A 21592-nucleotide genomic window follows, 5' to 3' on the forward strand; every position below is an offset into this window, starting at 1 on the left:
CATTTGACCAATAACCAGTCTATCATGACAGATGTGTACTGGATTGCCAAATGCTATAGTCTGGTTTGGGTAACGGTTCAAAGCTCAGTGTGTCATGGAAATGGCACTGTGGTCCCTGATGGAACAGGGGAAAAAAGCTTTTGAGCTTCTCAAAGGGCAGTATTTGTGGAAGCAGATGCTTGCTTGCCCTACCCAGCATAAAGAACAGTTCTGCAGGCAGCGGGAGAGTTTGTACTGCTGGATTTTTATAGGATCATTAATTATATGTTATAAGGCAGCTAAGCATGGCATTCCTAACTCAATGAATTCCATTATGAATGGCCTTTTCATATTCCTCATCTCATTATATTAAATGCATGTGACCTGAAGTTTAGCTAAAGTTATTGTTCGGGTTAACTTTCATTTAGTGGTTGCCCTAGTTTTAGAAACAGTATGATCTTTAGATTTTATGGAAAGTCAGGTTTTTTATGCATGTTTTTGCAGCACTATTTTAGATAATTTCATTTGAAACTAGGTAGGAACATCTGTGAGGTGGCAGGGAAGGGATTTAGTCACTCCTTGATTTGACTGGAGATTTCTGTACCCACTGAATGACAACATCCTGTTTCACGGATTTGGCTATCATCTCCCTGCCAATAACTCTTAAACCTTCTGCTCTGTTCCATCTAGTCTTGCATATCTGACTGCCTCCCTGACACATAATCCCAGTTGTTCTGCCTTCTGATCATTCCTAATCTGGCCAAAACAGAACTTCCTACTTTTTCTTCTGAATGTCTCTTCACTTCTGATTTTGATAATGCCACATCCTCCCTGCCACTCAGACTCATAACCTCGGGATCTCTCTCTTTCTCTGCTTGCATCTGGGCTGCTGACAGCTATTGCGGCTTCCTTCTCCTTTCCAACCAAAATATCCTTTTGCTGTGTCGACAGTTAAAACAACACCCCGTGCTTTAATCCTTCTTGCACCTTGACTACTCTAAAGTAGTCTTTAACTGCTCAGTATTCATTACCTACTTCAAAATAAGTTTTCCAAATGGGTATCTTGGCTGCTTCTTCAGGTCTTGTCTGCTTTGTTTCTTTTAAACTCACCCTCAGGGGCCAGTTGTCTGTTAAAAGTCATAAAGCTGTTTCTTATTTTATTTTCTCTGCCACCACCTCTTCATTACTCCATCAGTTATGTGGCACTCAGAGTTTTTGTGTGTTGGATTAACTTTAAGCCATGTGCTGCTACTACATTCCCTGATTCTTTCTGTCTTTTGGGACCACTGGATAATGTCATGGTGACTTCTGCCTCTGTCTGTGTATTCTGACAATGTTTTTTGTTTTACATTTTATCACTTTGAGCTCTTTTTTTTCTTCTTCTCTTTTTTTGTCCTAAGCATTTTAAGAGTGCTTTTTTACCCTCCCCACTCTCAATCCTAATTTGATGAGTTTTAAACGAATGTGTTTCTTCTCACTGATCACAAAGGTGGTCTCTGCCTGGTAAATCCACTTAAAGTCTAAACTGTATTCAAAAGATTTCATTAGTGATCTGGGGAGAAAAGCATTAGAACTCAGCTGTAGTGACAAATCATCAGCTCTTCTTTGTGAAAACACTTTTTTGTGGTGTCTAGCATGCACAAGGATTTAAACCAAAACAATTTGCAAGTGTCTTCAGTCTTCTGTCAATAGTGCCAGACTTTGCCTTTTTGTATAACTACATGCCCTTCTGTTTGATCAATGCATAGTTAATCCTTCTTTTCTTTTTAACTCTGTGTTCCCTTAATCTCCATTTACATCTTTGCATCCTCTTAGAGCAGACAATATCTCTGAGAGATAGGCTAAGTTTATATACCAGCTGTGGACTCAGTAGGGCTGAGATAGTTTGGCAGCACAAATAATGCAAACCCCTGAACCCACATCACAGTGTCAGAGTGGCACTTGTGGCATCTGCTCTGGACAGATGTTTTCACCAGGTTGTAACAAACATATGTAAAGGTAGGCTTTTATGCCCAAAAATCAATAGCAGTAGCTCTAAGATGGCAAAAATCACTTATTTCTGGACCTAAAGGGTTTCCAGAGGCTGGGAACTGGCAGCTCACAACCCAAAGCTTCACGGCAAACAGCTTTGTGCCAGGATCTCTTCCCTTTGTTCTTCCCCTTGATACTGGACATCAGAGCAATGCCAATACATATCTCAGTGGTATGTACCTTTTAGTGAGGCAGTGGTTTCCATCTGGTTTCAGTTCTATTGTATCTGAATATTTTCTAAATACAAGTGCAAAAATGTGTTAAACCTGTTCTGTAAACATCCTGGTTGAGTCAATTTTTGGTGGTGCTGTCAAATTCACATAAAATATATGCACTGAAAGGAAATCTTTAGTGTGTGAAATCTTTTTTTTTTTTTTTTTTTTTTTTTTTTTTTTTTTTTTTTTTGTGGAGCCTAGGCCATGGTTTTTATAGTTGTATGCCATTATTTAGGCATCCAAATCTGTATTGCTCTTGCAATAAATACTTGATTTTATAGTCACTAACCATCAAGCATGCTTTGTGAAATATGTAACTTCAGTGAATTCAAGGCAACTGAAGTGGCTAAAATTGTTATTTTAAGTCTTCACCAGGAGCTGTCTTTTCAAATCTGCATCTGTTGGGCATGGTAATCTACTAATCAGAGTAAAGTTTAAAGTCTCAACTTCTCTATTTACTTCTTTTCAGGCTATAGGATTTTTTTAAAAGCAGATCAATAAACAATCTCAGTGTTTTCATTTTACTAAGCAATATAATATAGATGAGTACTAGTGTAGTGGTAAATCATTAATATACTCTTTAATCATAGAGTGACCATGTCCCACAGATGTGATTTAATCGTGGAAAAAAGGCCAATGAAGTGTGAAGATGCATCATGAAGTGTGTTTCTAACTGATCTGGGATAGTGTATGACACCATTTTAAAAGGTGCTGTAGTATGAGAATATTTAGAATGCCATGTACATTTGTAATTGCAGACCTGGCAAAATTCTAACATGATTATTTTTATCACCATAAAACAAAAATCAAAACACATACCAGGTTTATATTTGGCAGAGGAGCCAAATGGCATTTTAGAATAAGTAAAGCACTGCACCTTCCAGATTCACTAGTTCCAAGAGTTGTAAGACTTTTACACTAACAGACTATAACCTTAAAAACGTGTTGTAACCTGTGCTTAACCTGCCTAATGCAATCATCCCGTCGTACAGATACAGGTGATTAAAATATGAGGACAGAAATTTCTTGGAAAAATGTGAGTCCTGCAAGGGTGCTTCTGTGTTGTTTTCATGGTAATAGATCCTGGTTAGAGAAATCAGATTCTGCAGCCTCAGAAGAATAGGCAGTATAAAAACTCTAATTGTGTTTATTATGGAATTCGATGCATTTGTGAAAGACTTTCCCTGTGACATGTTCCCTGATATCAGGGGAGCTGCCAGTGACCCAGAAAGTCACCTCAGGATCCTTAGGTATATGTCTACTTGCCCAGTTCAGTGATTATTAATTTTATTTCTGTTGGTGTGAGAAATCTGAAACATTGTTCCTTCATTTCCTCACTTAGAAACCAGGTATGAAAATTTATCCTACTGGTATCTTGAACACCGAAACTTAGCATCAAGCAAGTGTAACTTTATCAATTAACAGAAGCAACTATGGCTACTGTGTCTTTTTCAACTGTTCCCATCCTCCAGAACTCCAGATTTTCTGTGCATGTGTAACCCTTAATATCAGCACAAAAAAGTGCAATCTTAAATATCTGTTTCTCTAATTAGGAATTTCTTCAGAATATCTTACTAGTAGGGCGTACTGAAAACACTGTATTTACTGTTCAGCTCTTAGTGTGTCTATCCTCTGCTGTGTTGTCAGTTACCCTTAGCAAATGATTACTCCGTGATGTGATCCATGATCAGAAAAAGGGCTTTTGCAATTGCTGCTCATTTACTGAAAGCTGCTGTTATCAACACCTATCAGCCTGTCTGGAAACTTCTGCAGAGGAGAGAGTGCTTGTGTACTAATAATCTCGGCAACGGAAGAAATAAGGTGGTTACCTGCACACCCAGACCCATCTCTGCCACAGCCTGTTTTGAAATGCAGCCCATCCACTTCGGAGCCTTTTGTTCTGGGTGAGCCGAGCCAAGTTGAGAAGAGATGATGTGTTGTTCTTCTATGCCTTTATCACAACCAAATTGCAATCGAATTTGGTGTGTGTTTGTTCAGGAGATAGCTTGCATATGGCATTTCAACGGGTATCTTGTGATTGGGGCTGGCTCTCAGCCAGACACTAGTGATGCTGAATAAGGCACTAAGACTGGCATTCACTTTGCTGAAGAGCGTGTGATTCTCTTTCTGAAGGAGAGAGTGATGCTGCCTGATGTACTGAAGAAGTTTAGATTTAGTTCAAAAACTTTGTCATAAACAGGATTTCGCATCATTCCTCATGGTGCTTTGACTGGTGACAGCCAGGCAGGCTTTCAGATATACAGACACTGTTTGGAAGGATTGTTTTTATACCTGTGACTTGACATTTACATGACTTTGTTTTGTGAAGGCTGACAGCAGAGTTTGCTGGAACGATGGCTGCTCTGCTCTGCTCTTTTTTTATAAGAAAAAGCCAAACACACAGTCACAGAATTTTGCCCTGCTAAAGCTTGGCCAGTCTGTTTCCTGCGACCATTTCTCTGTGACTGGCTGAAAACCTTAAAACTAGAATTTTCTTTGAATTCAGAAAAGTTAGAAAACTAATCACAGCTGTAATTTTGCTGTTTATTAGGAAAAGTCAGATAAGTTGGAAAGGTGCTGGTAGGAAGTTGAAATGTAGTGAACTTAAACCAGAGGAAGGAGAGGGCTACAAAGGGAAGGCATGAATATAATTCTAGGTTAAATTTAGCTTAATGCTTGCTACAGATGGACCTCTAACCATGTATATTAAGTGAAGTCCTGACTTCACTGAAAGTAAAGACAGTATTCTGATTGATTCATTGGGGCTAGGGTTTCACCTATGGCTGATATGATCTAATAGGTCATTGCTAATTAAGAGCATATGTAGCCTTAATTCTTACTGGCAAAATTAAATATCTAAGCACTAGCCCACTGAGGGAATGGGGAAGGAACTGATCTTTGAAAGAGTGATCTGGGGAAGCTGTGTTTTGGATTGCTGTACCCTGGTACAGCTTCAGATATGAAAAATATATTAGCATAAGATACCAATGTATCTCCTCCAAGATGAGAGAAAAGTAAACCAAATGCAATAGGTGAGAGAGAGAGCTCAGCATGGGGGAAAAACCCCTGAAAAACAACAGAGAAACCTGACAGAGTCATGGACATTACTGGATTCAAGGGCATTGAGCCTGAATAGTACTGTAAGAGATGAAATCTCTGCATGACAGCTCAGCAATATATTGTCTGCATAATAACATGTAGATTGTAGGCAATCACTGTCTATTTTCTGTGATGAAAAATCCCTTTATTACAAGCAGATTTGATAATATTTATATTTCAGTTCCAGAACTCTCACTGACTGTTGAAGTGTTTCACTACCTGTCCCTGCCCTCCTGCCTTTTGCCTAAAAAATATGTGAGAAATGAGATGGATATGGTCCTGAAGACAGCAGGAGTAGGGAAGGTATTGGGGAAATCTGATGGCGCCTTTTCAATGGCTGAAGTGGTCTTTTAAGAAAGATAGAGACAGACTTTTGAACAGGGTCTTTAACTATAGGACAAGTGGTCATGCTTTTCAATTTAATGGGCAGATTCAAGTTAGGTATGATGAAGAAATGTTTCACTGTGAGAGTGGTGAAACAGTGGTACAGGTTGTCCAGAAAGGTGGTGGATGCCCCAGTCCTGGAAGCATTCAAGGTCACCTTGGATAGGCTCTGCGCAATCTGTTCTAGTTGAAGATGTCTCTGCTCATTGCAGGGGGATTGGACCAGAGGATGTTTAGAAGGTTCCTTCTAACCTAGACTATTCTCTGATTCTGTGATCTCAAAGCTTTAAATACACATGCTCTCTAGAAAGGAAAGCAGCTGTTTCTTATTGATGTTCACTGGATCCCAGCAGTGCCATTAACATGCTGGTGCATCTAACATAAGCCTCAAAATGCCAGGTTTCATAATTGCCACATGAAATCTTACTCTGGGCTTGAATATGGTCTGCAAGGTCTGTATTAGAATAGAACTTTTTCCTGCTTCTTAAAGGGAGGAAAAAAATGCTAAGCTAAAAAAGCAGTTTTTAGGAAGGGAAGGATGATGGCATTCAGGGATGAGAGATTGCCCTGAAGGTCACGCTATATTTCTCCTCCTCCTCTGCAACTTTCTTCTCTCCTTTCCAGCTCTGCTCAGCTGCCCTCTGGATTTGAACACTGCACAAAGCTGTAGCAAGTAGATCAATCTCCCTTCTCTTTCCCATGTGCTACTCTGCTGGCTTGTATGTTCTGATGTGTTTCTCCTCAGCTCTACTTGAGAGGATTGGAAAAGTTGTGATTGTTCAGAAGATCACTGCCATTTGTTTTCAGATTCATGCATCCAAAGTCTACAGTGCTTCTTTTCTCCCTAGAAATATTTTTTTTAATTTGCTATGCAAACAACCAACCTCCCAAACAGCTCCACTTTAGAACAGGTGATTTTCAAAAGTGCTATTTGATAACAAGCTTGATGTGAACTGATCTAAATTTGGACCCGGGCTGAAAAGAAGATCCTAGCATCTTTTCTTTTGTGACAGTCCTTGTAATACTGTTGCTTTATACTGAGCTGACTCTGGAAACTGATCTGGCTGGAAAACACTCCCAGCCAAAGTGGCAGGGGAGGAAGCAATTTTCAGCCTGTTTGTCAAACTGCATCTGAAATGGCAATTCAGGTTCCAGCTACAAAAACGTATTGCTTGGGTTGTCTACTTATCACCAGTTTTGCATCATTAAGTGTTATGCATTCTTGGCCTGATATAATTGCAGCAGATTGCACACATGAACTGTTAATTATTTTATTTTTAAAACAGAAATTATGGAACAGGAAAATAACATTCCAACATGTTTGCTTTTGGAGCTAACCTACCACAGCAATCTGTTAGTTTGATAATGGTTAAACTCACAAGCCCTTGCTTCAGCAGAGTGCAGTAGGGTACCATTAAGGCAGCCATCTGTTGAACATACATAGTGGAGGCATGAATTGCCTCGCGTTTTGGGTTTCTGAGTAGTTACAACATAGTCTTGTTCTCTGAATGCCACTGATCCACACTGAAAAATGCACGGAAAGATCAGAGTTCAGTGAAAGGTGAGCATTCAAATCTGGGATCGAAGACTGGAAACCCAGTCAGCTGAATGCTGGGTGTGGAGCAGAGAAGAGAGGAATCCTCGTGGGTGAGGTAAATCACATGCCGATAGTAAGCAGACTCTGGCAAAAGCCTGAGCTGCTTGTGTTGCTTAGCAATTCAACAGATCTGCAGAACTCTATTTGCAGAACAAGGCTGCCATTATGTTGGATTGATTCATCAGGATCAGCAGCTAAAACAAGTTATAATCTATCAGAGTTTTCCTGCATTAGTTTAAAAATGAATTTAGTTGGCTCCAAGTGGACATTTATTTTAGTATCTTGAAGAACTGACTTTCCTCTATTAAAGCAGAATAATGTATCTATATGATGCCTTAACTTGAACAGTACATAAAGATTAGTAAATAAGACCCCATTAAAAATACTTATAATGTAAGTAACATGGGTCCCAATAGCCTTTCTAATGTCCATTAATGCTTATTGTGAGGATCAGAGCTCATTTTACTGAGCCATTTAGTCAAACCATGTGATTATTTAGAAAGTTAATTCATGCATACTAAAATCTAGCTTAAGTAATGCAGAGGGTAGGAGGTAAAACTCTATGGAGACGATAGTCCTTTTTGTTATTTAATGATCAGCCATAATTAACTTGCAAATTTGAAATAATTAGAACAAATTAAAGGTATTTAACTTTGCCTCCCTAAAGAAAAATTCAAATTGCACCAAATGCAGCTTTAAATTATTCAAGTCTCAGAGGTCTGTGCTGGGTTTTTTTACAATGCCTTTTCTATGATGAGAATACCAATCTGCTTTTTGTCAGAAAGCATCCTATCAAGTAATTGTTCTTTGTGTCTAATAAATGACAGCTATTCTTCTTTGTAAAAGTATTTCAGTCTCTGAAGACTACATCAGCATTTCCATGGCATTTTAATTCAATAAAACAAAAGGTTAATGTTTTTCTACTTTTTAAGGAATGCAAATACTAGCAGTATTCAATGGGTCCTGAATGACATTTAAAATTTACCACTCATACTCAGCAGGGATATCGCGATATGAGGCTCAGACAGGATCGAAAGAATGTTCAAGGTGTGTTTTCCTTTGGTCATGGTGTACTTGAATAATGAGGCAGCAGTGCTGAGACTCACTTCTTTTCTGCTTGTGCTATATCTCCTGCCCTGATATGTAGGGTAGGTAGGTTAGTAAGGTCTTTATTTAGAAAGTCTTCTCTGTTGGGTAGTTTCAAGGAGTGCCATGAAAATTCATTGGATATTGTGATTACCTGCAGGAAGTCCTGCTAACCATGGTGCTTTTGGGTGATGTGATGGTTAGTTGGATTTGAAAATGGACAAGAACCTCTTTTTCTGCTAAATGTCTCCAGATATAAATTGCTGATTCCTTTTGACCGTATGTTGAGTCTAAATGTCCATGATAGTCACATAATTCATTTTGCTAAGTATTCCAGAGGTGAATGATTAATTATATTCTGAAACATTACTTTGTCCCCCTTGTTTTCTTTGTTTAATTGTGGTAGATAGTTAATTACTGACTTTTTTTTTCTTCTCTCTCTGCATTATCCCTTTCCCTCCTTAGTCTGCACACCTTTCAGATTAAGTGTCATTTTAGGATTTGGGACTCTATCCTTACGTGACCAAAACTTTAGCATGAGCTGTCTTCTATTATATACTGAGCAATGAGGCTCCAGTTGTTTATTGAGGTTATAAATCCAAATACACTTGCTTTTATTATTTATTATACCTTAGCTTATGTAACTTCTTAATAGAAGTTTCTGTTTGAATTGCCTCTGCCACTGCAGTATTTAAAACAGGACTCAGTATTCTAGAGTCTGCACCATATGGAAGATACTGCATTCAGAAGGAGAACCAGTCGAGTAATCACCTCCTTATCTGCAAACCAGAGGTCACTGTCTTCACATGAGGACCGTAGGTTGTTATCAAATGTGCTTTAAACAACTCAAAAAGTATCCAAATAGTGACAACCTCACTATTTTTTTAAATGCTGTTAACGTCTCAAGTACAGGCAAATAGAATACCAGGTCTTGTTTTATCAGAGAAATCTGGTCAAGTACTACACCTTTAAGCCATTGAGTAGTTTCTAGGATCCAAAACCATCTCTTGGTGCTCTCGTAGTTGCAGGAATTAGTAGGTTAATAATTTCATGTAATTCAAATAAGATACTAATTTAGTCCACCATAAATTTTAAAAACACTTTGCAGTATTGTTAGTGGTCGCACAGTTAAAAACCCTAAAGTAAACGGAGGTTATTTGGAGAAGTTACATCCAACACTTCAGTCAGTTATTGTAGGTCATAAGCCATTATATACTGTTCTGCATTAATAATACGGGAGTAATACTAATTGTCCAACAGGCTCAGTGGGCCCTATTAAACAATGTCTTATACAGCACATTGATGGGAAACTTTTAATTTAGCTATCATTTCCTGCTTTTTCCTCAGATCTACAGTAACTTCAGTCAGTGCAAGCTTTTAGGTAAAAGATTTTTGTGATTCAACCTCCATGAAGCTGTATCCTAACTAATAAAAGCTCAGTGACAGATTTTGGGTTGCCAATGTAAAATTGGTGCTAAACAGGAAGAAGATTTATCGTAGAAGTATGGAATGGTTTAGATTGGAAAAGACCTGTAGGATCACAGAGTGCAGCTGTTAAGATTTATTTATTCTAGTAACTTAAGAAAGATGTTTGTTGGTTCCATGATTGTAAGTAGATTAGTATAATCTTTGGATAAATTTTATTATTTCCTGTGGATAATGCAAAGATACTTTTCTATATTTTAAATTTCTTCTATAAAGGGACCTTTTATGACAGGAACTAATGACTTGCAGATGTTAGGAATTGTCATTTACAGCAGTAGTTATTTCCTAGAGAACAGAATTTGAAAGCAGTATTTTTCTTTACTGTGGGAAACGTGAGTTTTCATAGCCTCCTGTCTGCTCAGAACATTTGAGATACCTGTGTCTGAAGAGCTTGATGTCATGATTGCTCCAGTGTTGAAGTTCATCTTGAACCATAACAGTTCTGGTCAACTTTCTCTTTTCTTATTTTACTCAAAGTACTGCACTTCTGCACCAGATTCACACCACCAGTTTGCTCACACATTCTCTATCCTGTTTAAGAGTTCGTCAGTGTTACCTCTTTGTCTTCTCTCTTCTCATCCATTTTATTTTTCAATCAGCCTCTCACTATCCCTGGAGGCTTTTAAAAAACATGTGGATGTGGCACTTGAGGATATGGTTTAGTGGTTGGCTTGGCAGTTGTACTCAGATGATCTCAAAGGTCCTTTCCAATAAAAATGATTCTGTGATTCTGTGATCTGCTTCCCTTTTGAAAACTAAAATTTTGCATTTCTTTTCACATAATCTTCTCTGTTCTCCCTTTATTCTAGCAAAGTGAACATTTTTAAAACCACTCTTTCTTCCAATTTTTGCCCATTGTACGGGGAAAAGTCTGTCTTCATCTTCATCTGCATGTCTTCATCCCTCCAGTGCTGCTGTAACCACTTGAGCAGTCCAGGTCCTAATGCTTTAGGAATTGTGCTCAGTCCTCCAAAACTCCAAATACAGTTGTCAGAATGTTGCTGGCTGCTGATAACCAAAGACTCCTGATAAAGTGGGTTGGTGACTCTTCAACTCTTAGGCATCCTGCTTTCAGAAATTATAAATGGATTCAACTAGAGCTCAACAAGCAGCATGATGTTTATGCTTCTGGAGAATAAAAGTTGGGTAGAGAGCAAGGTGCAGTGTTAATGGGTTGAATGCATCATGTAACAGCATGATCTTTCTTTCCTCCCAGGGTCCCAGTGTTGAAAAATGAAGATTATTTACTGAGGACACCTCCAGTGAGCAAAAAGTCCACAAAACCAGGAACCAGTCGTGGGAGCAGTTCAGGGAAGAAAATGGTTGGCTTTGGTGCAAACGTGGATGATGGGGAAAGCCCTCTAATACAGACCAAGAGGGAAGGCACTAAGTCCAGGAAAGGTAAGGGGAAGCATACTGTATTGCAGGGCCATGAGTGTGCTGGTGTGTTCAAAGGGATATCAGCAAAAAGCAAAATTAAAGGAGGAGGTTTCAAGGTGTTTGAAACAACCTAAGAGAAGGTGGTAGCTCCATTTAAAAAAACAAAAAATACTTCGAATAACAAATGGTGATCCTATCTGCTTTTCCTGAGGAAAGATAAAAAAGTAGCCCCTTAATCTCAGAAAACTCCTTCAATTATTTTTTTTTACCTTTCCCAAAAGGCAGTGAGAATAAGTGCAGTGCGGTTTTCTCTTTAAATTTAATCTTTGCATTCTTTTCCTCCTTGAGTGATGACTTCACCATCACAACCTGCTGTTTTGTCACTCAGGGATGTCTTTACTGCTAGAACCTATCCTGCCCTTAGCTTAGTGCCTCCACTTAAGGAGCAGAGAGGCAATCTTTTCTCTCTTATTGAGAGAAAAGGTTGGGAATAAAAGCATCTTGGATGTTTCACTGCTTAGCCTTGAATATAATCCTTGGTTCAGTTATGAACTAGTGGGGTTTTTTGTGGGTTGGTTTTTGTTTTTTTTTTTTTTAATTTTTTTTTTAATAACTTGTCTACTAGTTTGCTGTATATGTCAGCATAAAAATAAAGAAAATGGCAAAATGAAAAGAAATGTGGTGCAGTTCTCAAAGGAACAAATAACTTGTGTTATTGGTTAAGACCGTACCAACATTAAAAAGCAGTCCCTGTGAAGAAACTTTCAAAAGGGTATCATCAGCCTGGACCCAAACAGTGGCTGAGGTTAATCTCTTCCAAGGCACAGCTACAAAAGTTGGAAGCCTGTAAAGGGCTTGTGTCCAAAAAAATCAATTTCTAATTTGAAACAAAATCATTTTTGACTAACAGGGGTTCAGGACCCATTACTTTTGCTGTATAATCTGCTGACATTTCACACTTTCTGTTGTGCACAATGAATCCTAATAGTCATTTTATAACATTGCTACACCAATCAATTTAAGCAAGAGAAAGCCGTTACAATTCTGCAAAGTTTCAGGGGCAATTTTCACTGATGGTTTTCTTTTATGGTTTTTTTCAGCTATCATTTTTTCTACTCTTTTCCTCTTCCTTCTGCCCCTCCTTCTCTATGCTGCAGTGATGAAACTAGGACTTTTCACAGCTAGATGATGAGTTTGGTTCTTTGGATGGGGGTAGTCCCCAAAAGTAATTAATTTTCCATATATTCAGGGGAAAATAACCAACCTGGTCTCTTCTTTGTTCATTTATGTAGTTTTGTAGGACTGAAGAGAAGTTGCAAGCTGCATCTGACTACTGCACTTGGCAACTGAGCTGCACCTATGCTGATTTAGTGATTGTAGTGGTCAGCATGATCTCTTAAAGATAGTGGGCATCTTTTGCAAGCACTTACTGAGGTTGCTGGCTTTTATGGTGTAGAGCTGCATGGTGAAATTTGACTTAGAAACATTGGCACTTGCTGTGATAGCTGATAAAATTCAGAGGAATGCTTTCAAGCTGTGGAACAACCTCAGGTCTATTACTGATTTGAATGGTTGTTTATCACAAGGCAAATTACCTAGCACTAATCACTGAAGTTGAAGTCTTCTATATTTAGTACCTTTTTAATTGGCTTCCTTTTGTTATCTATTTGGACTCCTTTAGCAAGCACACACACATACTTGTAGTGTTTTTTCCATCTTAGGGGATCACCAGGATACAATGCCAAGATTTTAAATTCAGGATAGCCTGGACTTAGCTGGCTCTCTCCTTGCTTTTGCTGGATATTCCCATCTGCTGCTGACCTGGGATTTCTGGTTCAATGCAGTATGAGAAACAGGAATGAAATCCACAAGGTGATATTTCGAGGCAGTAAACTTAATGTCATTTAGCCACATACCTGAACGTGGCCTTTTGGTTGAAACACAGCAGTGCTGTGTACAAAACATGTTCAGCTGAAAACTTCTCAACCATCAGATGCTGACCTATTGCTACAGAGGTTTATTTTTTCTCGTGCCTGTATCTGTCATGAGAAAACAGCCTGGTCTGTTTAAACTGTGTGTTTTTTAGGATGGTGACTCTATCCAAGCACACCTTGGTGCAGTGTGAGTGCTGATGTGAGCCCTTTGGCTGGCTGTGCCGCTGGGAATGGTGGCTGTATAAGTGGTAATGTCTCTCCAGAGCCACACAGACACTTGTATCAGGTTTAAACTTATTAAAGCTGTCCCTGTCCTGGAATGGTAGAAGGCTTTCCTGCCTACAGAACTGCTTACTTGCTGTTTCAACAGTGGGTTTGAAAAGGATGATTTCCTAACAAATACACTTTTTCTTTCTCCCGGATGATGGTTGGTAATGGGGAGAGGAGCATTGTTAATGTGGTCCCTTCACCTCCTGGAGTGGAAAGGGTCACTTCTGCTCTCTTTTCAGGGTAGGAACTTACTGGATCAACTTAGAAAATTATTTTTTATTCTGTCACTGTTGATTTTCTTTTTTGCTTGCTCCTTAGTTTTTATTCCAATGCTTTAGCAGGTGTTGTGTTTAGCAGTTTGTGTCTTGTAGTCAAATTTTTTTAGTCTTACCAGCAAAACTTTGAACAGTTGGAACAATCCTGAAGTCTTAGAGCCTTTCAGCAGTAAATTATTTTTATTGGTGTCACCATCAGCTATGTCAACGTGTACTAAAATCTAACAACTTGTCTAGTTAAAAAGCTCTGGAGTACAGAAATGTTCTTCTCTTCCTTTCTGCTCCTGAAAACTTTGTTGTGGGGCTGGAAATCCATTGCAGTGTGCCCATTATTGATTGGGCAATTCTCTACATTTCTATTTAAAGTATTCCTCTTTATGAACTCTTCCTGAAATACCTCTGCATTGAAACAAAGAACTATTTCCCCCTTTGTTTCTTCTTGTTGGACATAACATCTTCATGATGTTGTATAGCCTGCACAGTTTCCTTTTTTGTATGCAAAAGAAAAAGCAGAGAAGGAAAATGATTTTAGCTCATTTTATCCCTTTATTTTTCCAGGGGCTGATTTCTCCTAGATAGTGTTTGTTTTTCAGTAGTTTTTCTGATGTAGCTTCTTAGGGATTCAGTATCTGGAACTTCTTCCCTTGGGGGTAACTCTTCCCTACAATTGAATAGAGCAATTAGTTAATATTAGTGAAATGCTTTGAAGATGTGAAGTACTATATAAATGTTAAGTCTTATGAATATTGCTATTATTCAAGTAATAAAGATTTCTTTTATGATTATCAAACTAGATTTCCCATTGGTTACTTTCATTCCATTGCTGCTTGAACTAGCCTCAACCGTATTTCTTCACTCTTAGTGTTTACACTTCTAAAATGTAGACTGCTGTATTTCCCCACTTTCATAATGTTTTAGTTGTCTGTTTTTCAAGCAGAAATATATGGCTATTGGAGTTTTCTCAAATGATTGTTTAATCTACTTTAAATCATTCTTGTACTAAGTTAGCCAAATTGAAAATAGTATTCTTAACGTCACCATTTAGGAGACATTTATAATTGCTTTGGGGATAGCTTGCCTTACAAGCTTGTATCTAGTGTTTTTCTCTTTTTTTTTTTTTTTTTTTTTTTTTTTTGGCAATTCTTTGCTGCTCCAGGTTATTTCCACTGGTGTCAGGATTTAAATTACCGCATTATGTAAGAGCATTTTCTTTTTTCCTGGGGTAAATGCATCTATTCTTTTTTCACGTTTCTTGCTTCTCTAGATCATCTGCAACGTCTCCAGTCTCATACTGTCTTCTAACACCTGCAATCTAATTAATTTGCTGTCATTTGTATCACCCCAGTTCTCTATGACTTTTCATAAATAATTACCAGTCACTTCATAAATTCATTAACTAATTCCCTTTAGCCTTGAAATATATATCCTTCAGACTAAAGACTTGGTATCTTTTTTTTTGCCCTTGGTAGTTTGTTTTCATCAACTCTATATAGGCAGGTATTATTCATCAACGGGGTCTTCATTATCCTCTACTTGTCAATTTTCCCTTTCTTTATTTTTTTTCTCATAATATATTTTAAAATTAGTAATAGCTTAGACATTTTTGGGAATGTTATTGATTTAATCATCTTTATATATTTGCTTGTTCCTGAGTGTTTCTTTTCCTTTGAAAAACTTGCGTGCCTTTTCCAAGATGTATTTTTAAACCTTTTTTTTTTTAATATACATTTATTTGGGATTTCTTGATTCCTCTGCTTTATATCTGTGTAGCCTTACAGCCTCAGTAAATTCCTGCTGAGTTCCCTTTCTTGTTTTTTGTTTCTAACTCTTGTAATATTTTTCAGACTTGGGCATTTGAACAGTCCCCTCAAGGCTGTGTTGGTCACTTCCATATATTGTCTTTCTTTGCAGAGATACCTCTCATTTTCTGTGTATGTAGTATGTTGAAAGTGTGCCAGCCTTGTCTCGTATTAGCAACTGAATATTTTCTCCCATGTTAACAAGGTTTTTATTACTTTGGTATTAGTTTCTTAAAATCCAGCTGCCTCATTCCACTGTCACACAAAATGGTTTCTAAATACTTCTTATTTGATCGTAAAGTCAAAACTCTTAAGCAAGAGGCTTCCAGTCTTCATATGCACACCCACTCTTCTCATCATGGATTGGCACACTATCAAGTTACCAGGGACACATAATCAGCATATATCCCCATGATATTTTCAAGACTTCCTTCACTGATAATGAACTCTTTCTTAGGAAAGATTTTTTCACTGCCTGGTGCTGAAACACAGTTCATTATATCAGGATGATAACATATTTTTTTGTTAGTCTCCCTAAAATGCATCTTAAAACATGTGGGTTTACTGAATTTTTGTATTTGGGTTTACTGTATATATTTGTATAAATCTTAGATCTATGCATTGTTTTAAATAATTCCTTGGACATCTGTACATTTGACACTGAAGCTGGAATTACAACTTTGTGTTGCATCATGTTTCAATATGGTTGATAGGTAATGCTTCTGTTCACAGAGCTGAGAAATATTTGGTCATCACAGGGTTACATAAGGAGCTAAACACTGCTTTGACTTCATTTTTTGCTGATATGTTTAGTTTTCCCTATATTGATTCTAGTTAAGTGATATTAGTTGCACACAACTAATTAGGCTAGATTAAAAAAGTCCAAATTCACAGGTTTTTGTATGGTAGATCAGATAGCTCCTAATTTTCCTTTTGCCCTTTACCTCTTATTTACCTGGATGCTATTTGTCTTACTAAATCTGATGAATGAAACTCAGTTCTCAGGTGAGCAAGTGAAAGCTTGCCTGGACCACCAGCCTTGGAGGGCTGTCTGCAGTCCAGCTGGCAGCCAGTTCATAATGGTTAGCTGCTGAACATCTACAGCCTGGGCAGTGGGACAGGGTGCACCTTCAGCAAGTTTGCAGGCTTGGGGAAGCAGTCAGTATGCTGGAGAACAGGACATAGTATTCAAGGGACTTTAACACGTTGGGGAAATGATTACACAGAACCCTTTTTAGGTTCAGCAAAGGGAAATGCCAAGATCCTTCAACTGGGTTGAACTGATCTCATGTAGCAGGACAACCCTGAAAGCAGTTTTGCCAGAAAAGAATGAGGTGTCCTGCTGAACAGCAATGAATCAGTGATGTGCCTGTGTGATAGAGTACCTGGACCTCTTACCAGGGCCATAATCATACAACTATAGTCGTCAGAGTGCTGAAATGACACTTCCCCCCCAGTTAGCTTAGTGAGACTGTGTCTGTAAATGCTCTGTCCAGTCTGAGACTCCACAGTGCATGGACAACACTGACAAACTGTAGGAAGTCTGGCAGAGGCAGCCAGGACAGCCATAGAGCTGAAGCAAGAGGCTGAGAAAGCTGGATGCATTTAGCCTTAAGAAGAGATGACTCAGCATGGATCTTCTTGCTTCAGCAACCTTAGGAGAGGGTGTAGAAAAGCGGGAATGAGACTTCTTGGAAGTCATCATCAGTGACTCAAGAGACAAGAGGGAAAAGTCACAACTCAGACAATTCTGATTAGCTATACTGGAAACATTTTTGACTATGAGGCTGGTCGAACAGTGGAACCAGAGGAGTTTCACAGTGAGATTCTATCAGTGGGGACATTCAGCAGTTATTATGGCAAGTGTCTGAAACCTATTGATGCTGTTTGAATGGAGGACTGAACCACATGACCTCCAAACTTCACCTTTAAACCTTTAGATAATTTTCTAATTCAAGAGTTATTTGGAGGTGGAAAGGAATAGACTCTCAGTTCTATTTTATTTAAACTGTTGCACTGTTGTAGTGATATTTACACTTGGAGAATTAGCATCTTAAAGCATGTCATGAGAACTGTGTCTGTGAAACAAGTTGAATCCTGTGGGCCACTTAAGGAATATTAGCAGTGCAAGTGTGTCAAACTCTGGGCAGTAAGATGGAGGCTACAGAGTTTGTCTTATTCTACAGATTTGATTCTGCATGGTCCTGAAAAGAATGCTGTGAAGAGTACTGTTGGCTGATGAGCTCTCTGTCATTTCTCTGTGTATATTTCTCACTTGAAAACTGTTTCAGTTTTTCGTCCCGATGTTCCGTAATAAGGCAGAATTGAGAAACATCTATGCTGAAATGTCTAGCTTCTTATGCCTGGTTTGTCTTCATTTCACAGGGACAACTTCAGGACCTAGGAAGGATGCAGTCATGTCTTCTGGGTTGATGAGCAGTAGCAAAGTGCTTGCAACCACAGCCGTATCACCGATTCAGCATGACCCTTCATGGTAAGCTGCTGGATAATCTCTGGTTTAAGATTCTGCAAACACAACTATCAAATTCTTCTAGATGCAGGGAAGTGACTGAATTTCTAGGATGTTTCATACTAGCACTGAATAATTTGAAAAGCTGAATAATATGAACCAAAACCTGCCATATCTTTTTGACATTTATAGTAAGCCTTAAGTTGCATGTTAGAATAAAAAACCGAGAATATGCCAGGTTCTAACATTTTAACTTTACTTAGATTTTGAACAGAAAGTATTTTATGTTCCAAGTCCTGACACTTTGTAAATAATTTTAATGGACAGTGTTAACCCCGTTAGGTTTTACATTTGCTTGAAGATTTTAATCACTTGCCATTTGCCTGCCTCCTCCATTTCTTTCTGCCTCCTCCCCATTTTTATCAAAATGGCATTTCTTTAAAAATGTTTTGTATGAGAGTTATTTTATGTTTAATGACAAGCAACAAAATCACATTAAGTCAGCAGTTCCTGATTATACTATATGTCTGCACTAAATGCACCGGAAAAGCAGCATTATTACTTCTGTTCCAGTGAAAGAACTGAGAGCAGCATTGTTGTTACACTTACAAGTCTGAAAACAACTTGTCTTCTTTGGGCAGGATTGCATTTTTAGTGGTAAATGCCTAGAAGAACAGCATACAATCCCTGCTTTTCTTTATCATATCCCACATTTTCTCATAATAAAATCTTCAGTTAAGCAACAAAATACAAGCAGATTAAAATATAAAGTTGCAGTATTTTATGCCACTAGTTAGATAACAGTGCAGTGGCATAACAGGAATGTGCACCTGTTCATGAGAAGAGTTAAATGTTTCTTGGAGGATGAGAGGGCTAGAGTCAGATTTAATCTTCTCTTGGCCCAGTGGACTTGGAAAATGTGTGCCTGATATTATCCCTGTATTCTTGGCAGCTGCTGGCAGTTTATTTCTATCTTCTAAGAGAACTTGTGATATATAATAGGTGAAAAACCACTATCAATATTGACTAATTTGTACTTACTTGTTATGGAAACACTTTTTTTTTTCTTCTGATGGAAGGGTGATAATTCTTGGAGGATTTAAGAACTGAATTAGATTGGGCGGTTTCCCACAAGTAGCTGTATGCTTAAACTAACAGAAGCCAAAAGATTGCCTAAGCATCTCAGAGGCAATGGTTACCTTTGCAATGCAGGCATAGCAGATAAAGTGTATGTAAAGATACTGCTTGATACTGTCTAATAGTGCTAGGTTGAGATTCCATTCAAGCACTGAGGTATAGCTAGTATTATGCACATCATTTGAAAACTGCTCAGAAAAAGAAATTTTATTCAAGAGAATTGATGGTCTATTCTTTTGCACAGAGGGGAGTAAAATATTTGTTGAAATATGCTGTTAGAAATCATACTAGGTAAAGTGATCAGTAAAAGGAGTCTGATTAGCTGTCATCATTAAAATATTATTTTACCAGTTGATGAAAAATCCTGTATTTCTTGGCGCTTTCTCCCATGCTTCCTCCCTTTCTTTCTCATCATTGGTGCTGTAGGTATTATTGACTAGGTTAAACAGCCATGTTGTGCTTTCCCTTACTCCTGGCCTTCTCTAATTGAAAATGGTAAATGGACGAGTATTTCTGGGGAGACCTAAAGCTGATTCTATCCTTCATCAAAAAACCTGCTTGGGCAGCAGGTCAGTCTCAATTTATCACTGAATGGTTATAAGCTTAGACTGCAGGTTTAACTAACTAAATTAATCAATATTGAGAATTATTGCTGCTTTTGTGCCACTAAAGTTAGTGTTTGTCAGCATGTTCATTATGAGCTGTGATTTGGGGGGGTTAACAGCTTAACCACAACAGTTGGCACAGATCTGAAACTTGCAACACAAAGCCCTAGCCTAAGAGCAAATTTATTTATTCAGCAGTACATGTAAACCTAATTACTTTTGACTGTTTAAATTTATAGGACTAGATTCAACTCATGTTTGTGCCAGCTTTAACTAGCACAAGCCCTGGCACCCGGCAGCAGCAGCAATGCAAAGCCTGCCAGAGAGAAGGTGTTGGAAAGCGACAGAAGCTCCCTGGCAGCAAGAGGCATCAGGGTGCTAGCACAACTTCAGGGAAGGGCTGGCTGGGTAAGCAGGCATGGCAGGTAGAAGATGTGTTGGCATGATAGCCTACCTTGGCAGGGCTCAACTGGAGGCTTCAGTTTGTTACAGCTACCTCCTGCTTGAGAAAGAATTGCTGCAGCCCTACTTTCTCAGTCCTACTGTCTCAGAGTGAATCATGTCATGAACAAGAAATAAGTGTTCCTAGCGGGTAGATGTAAACCTTGAAAGCCTTAGTGCTGGAGCGGCAGGAGGACCAGGCTTGCAAAATGAGCGTGCACAAGGTGATTTCAGTGATACCTCTGAAAGAAAAACTTCAGCATTTTGTTATCTGGCGTCTGGAGCTGGGCTAATAGTGAATTTGTTTGCCTGTCAGGCTTCTGTGCATGTCTGTTGCTGCCTTCCATAACATGGGCAAACACTGCAAGTTTGGTTATCTAATGTTCTTAAGCCAAGTGTCCACCACCTGCATGAGGCCCTTGAAATTATAATCACAGCAGGTCTGGAAAGCTCTTCTACTCCATGTGCTTATTTATCTAGACCAAAGCAAAAATATTTGTGAAAAAATTTCACAGGCAAGATTGGGGATGGGCAAATTTGGAAGAGTAGGTTTATTCCTAAAGCTTGTGTTAAATGTTAACTTTTTGGTGACTAGGTACATTTTTTTCATAACTGGTGTTTGCCTAGAGGAGAAGGTGTGTGTTTCTACTAAACTGGAGAGGAGCTGGACAGAGGAAGTACTGATATATTGATGCTTTCATTTCATAATGAGGTTTTTACATAAACTAGATCTTACCTTAGCTATGCTCAGGTACTGATTTCAGCAAAACAAATGTTGTATTGCATACAGAACTGAAACTGCTCTGAATTAAAGTATTCAGCTATTTCTGGGAGAATTAAAAAAAAAAAATATAAACTGTACATTCTGAAATACCATTTAATTTGATTACAGCCCTGTTGCAATTGTGAATTTCTCCTTATGTAGCTTTGAGTTTGGCACAGTAAGTCCTATAACACTGCAGATTTAAGCACTTAAAAAGACACAGGCAAAGTTTGTTCTGCTCACCATGGAAACAGATAATTCTCCTGTAGTGTTTCTCATTTTGGAAAAGCGAATTCAAGAACAGTTAGGTAAATTAAGGGACTGTGTGATGGTCTGGGATTTCAGCATTAAGTCTGTGGTTTTTGATTGCAGTTTCAGATCAAAGCTTTCATACTTGCTGAATGCATTGTCTTGGAGTGGAGTTTTTTGTAGCTAATAAAAGAAGTGATTTAGAAGTTCTTTGAATATGAATGCTGTATTTGAGCTGTATTATTATCTGTTAGACTACAGTAGCCTGTTGAGTTCTTATAAACAGATTGTTTTGTGTAAATTTGTGTTTAGGGACATTTTAAAAACAAAACTATTTACCCAATTGCCCAGCACATCTCAGGTGAATGTGTACTCAGGGACTTTTAAGCAAAT

General features: G+C 38.3%; 1 protein-coding gene across 5 annotated transcripts in view; it reads left to right on the plus strand.

Moving 5' to 3' along the window:
• KIAA1328 overlaps positions 1-21592 on the plus strand; it is a 179621-nt gene that overhangs the window by 125423 nt on the left and 32606 nt on the right. For all 5 annotated transcript variants that reach the window (XM_083883481.1, XM_083883483.1, XM_083883484.1 and 2 more), the window contains exons 9-10: positions 11093-11277; positions 17920-18028. In XM_083883481.1, the coding sequence (XP_083739607.1) occupies positions 11093-11277; positions 17920-18028 (294 nt within the window). The remainder of the gene's footprint in view (positions 1-11092; positions 11278-17919; positions 18029-21592) is intronic.

The sequence above is a fragment of the Zosterops lateralis genome, assembly GCF_965231275.1.
Source record: "Zosterops lateralis genome assembly, chromosome: Z".
Classification (NCBI taxonomy): domain Eukaryota; kingdom Metazoa; phylum Chordata; class Aves; order Passeriformes; family Zosteropidae; genus Zosterops; species Zosterops lateralis.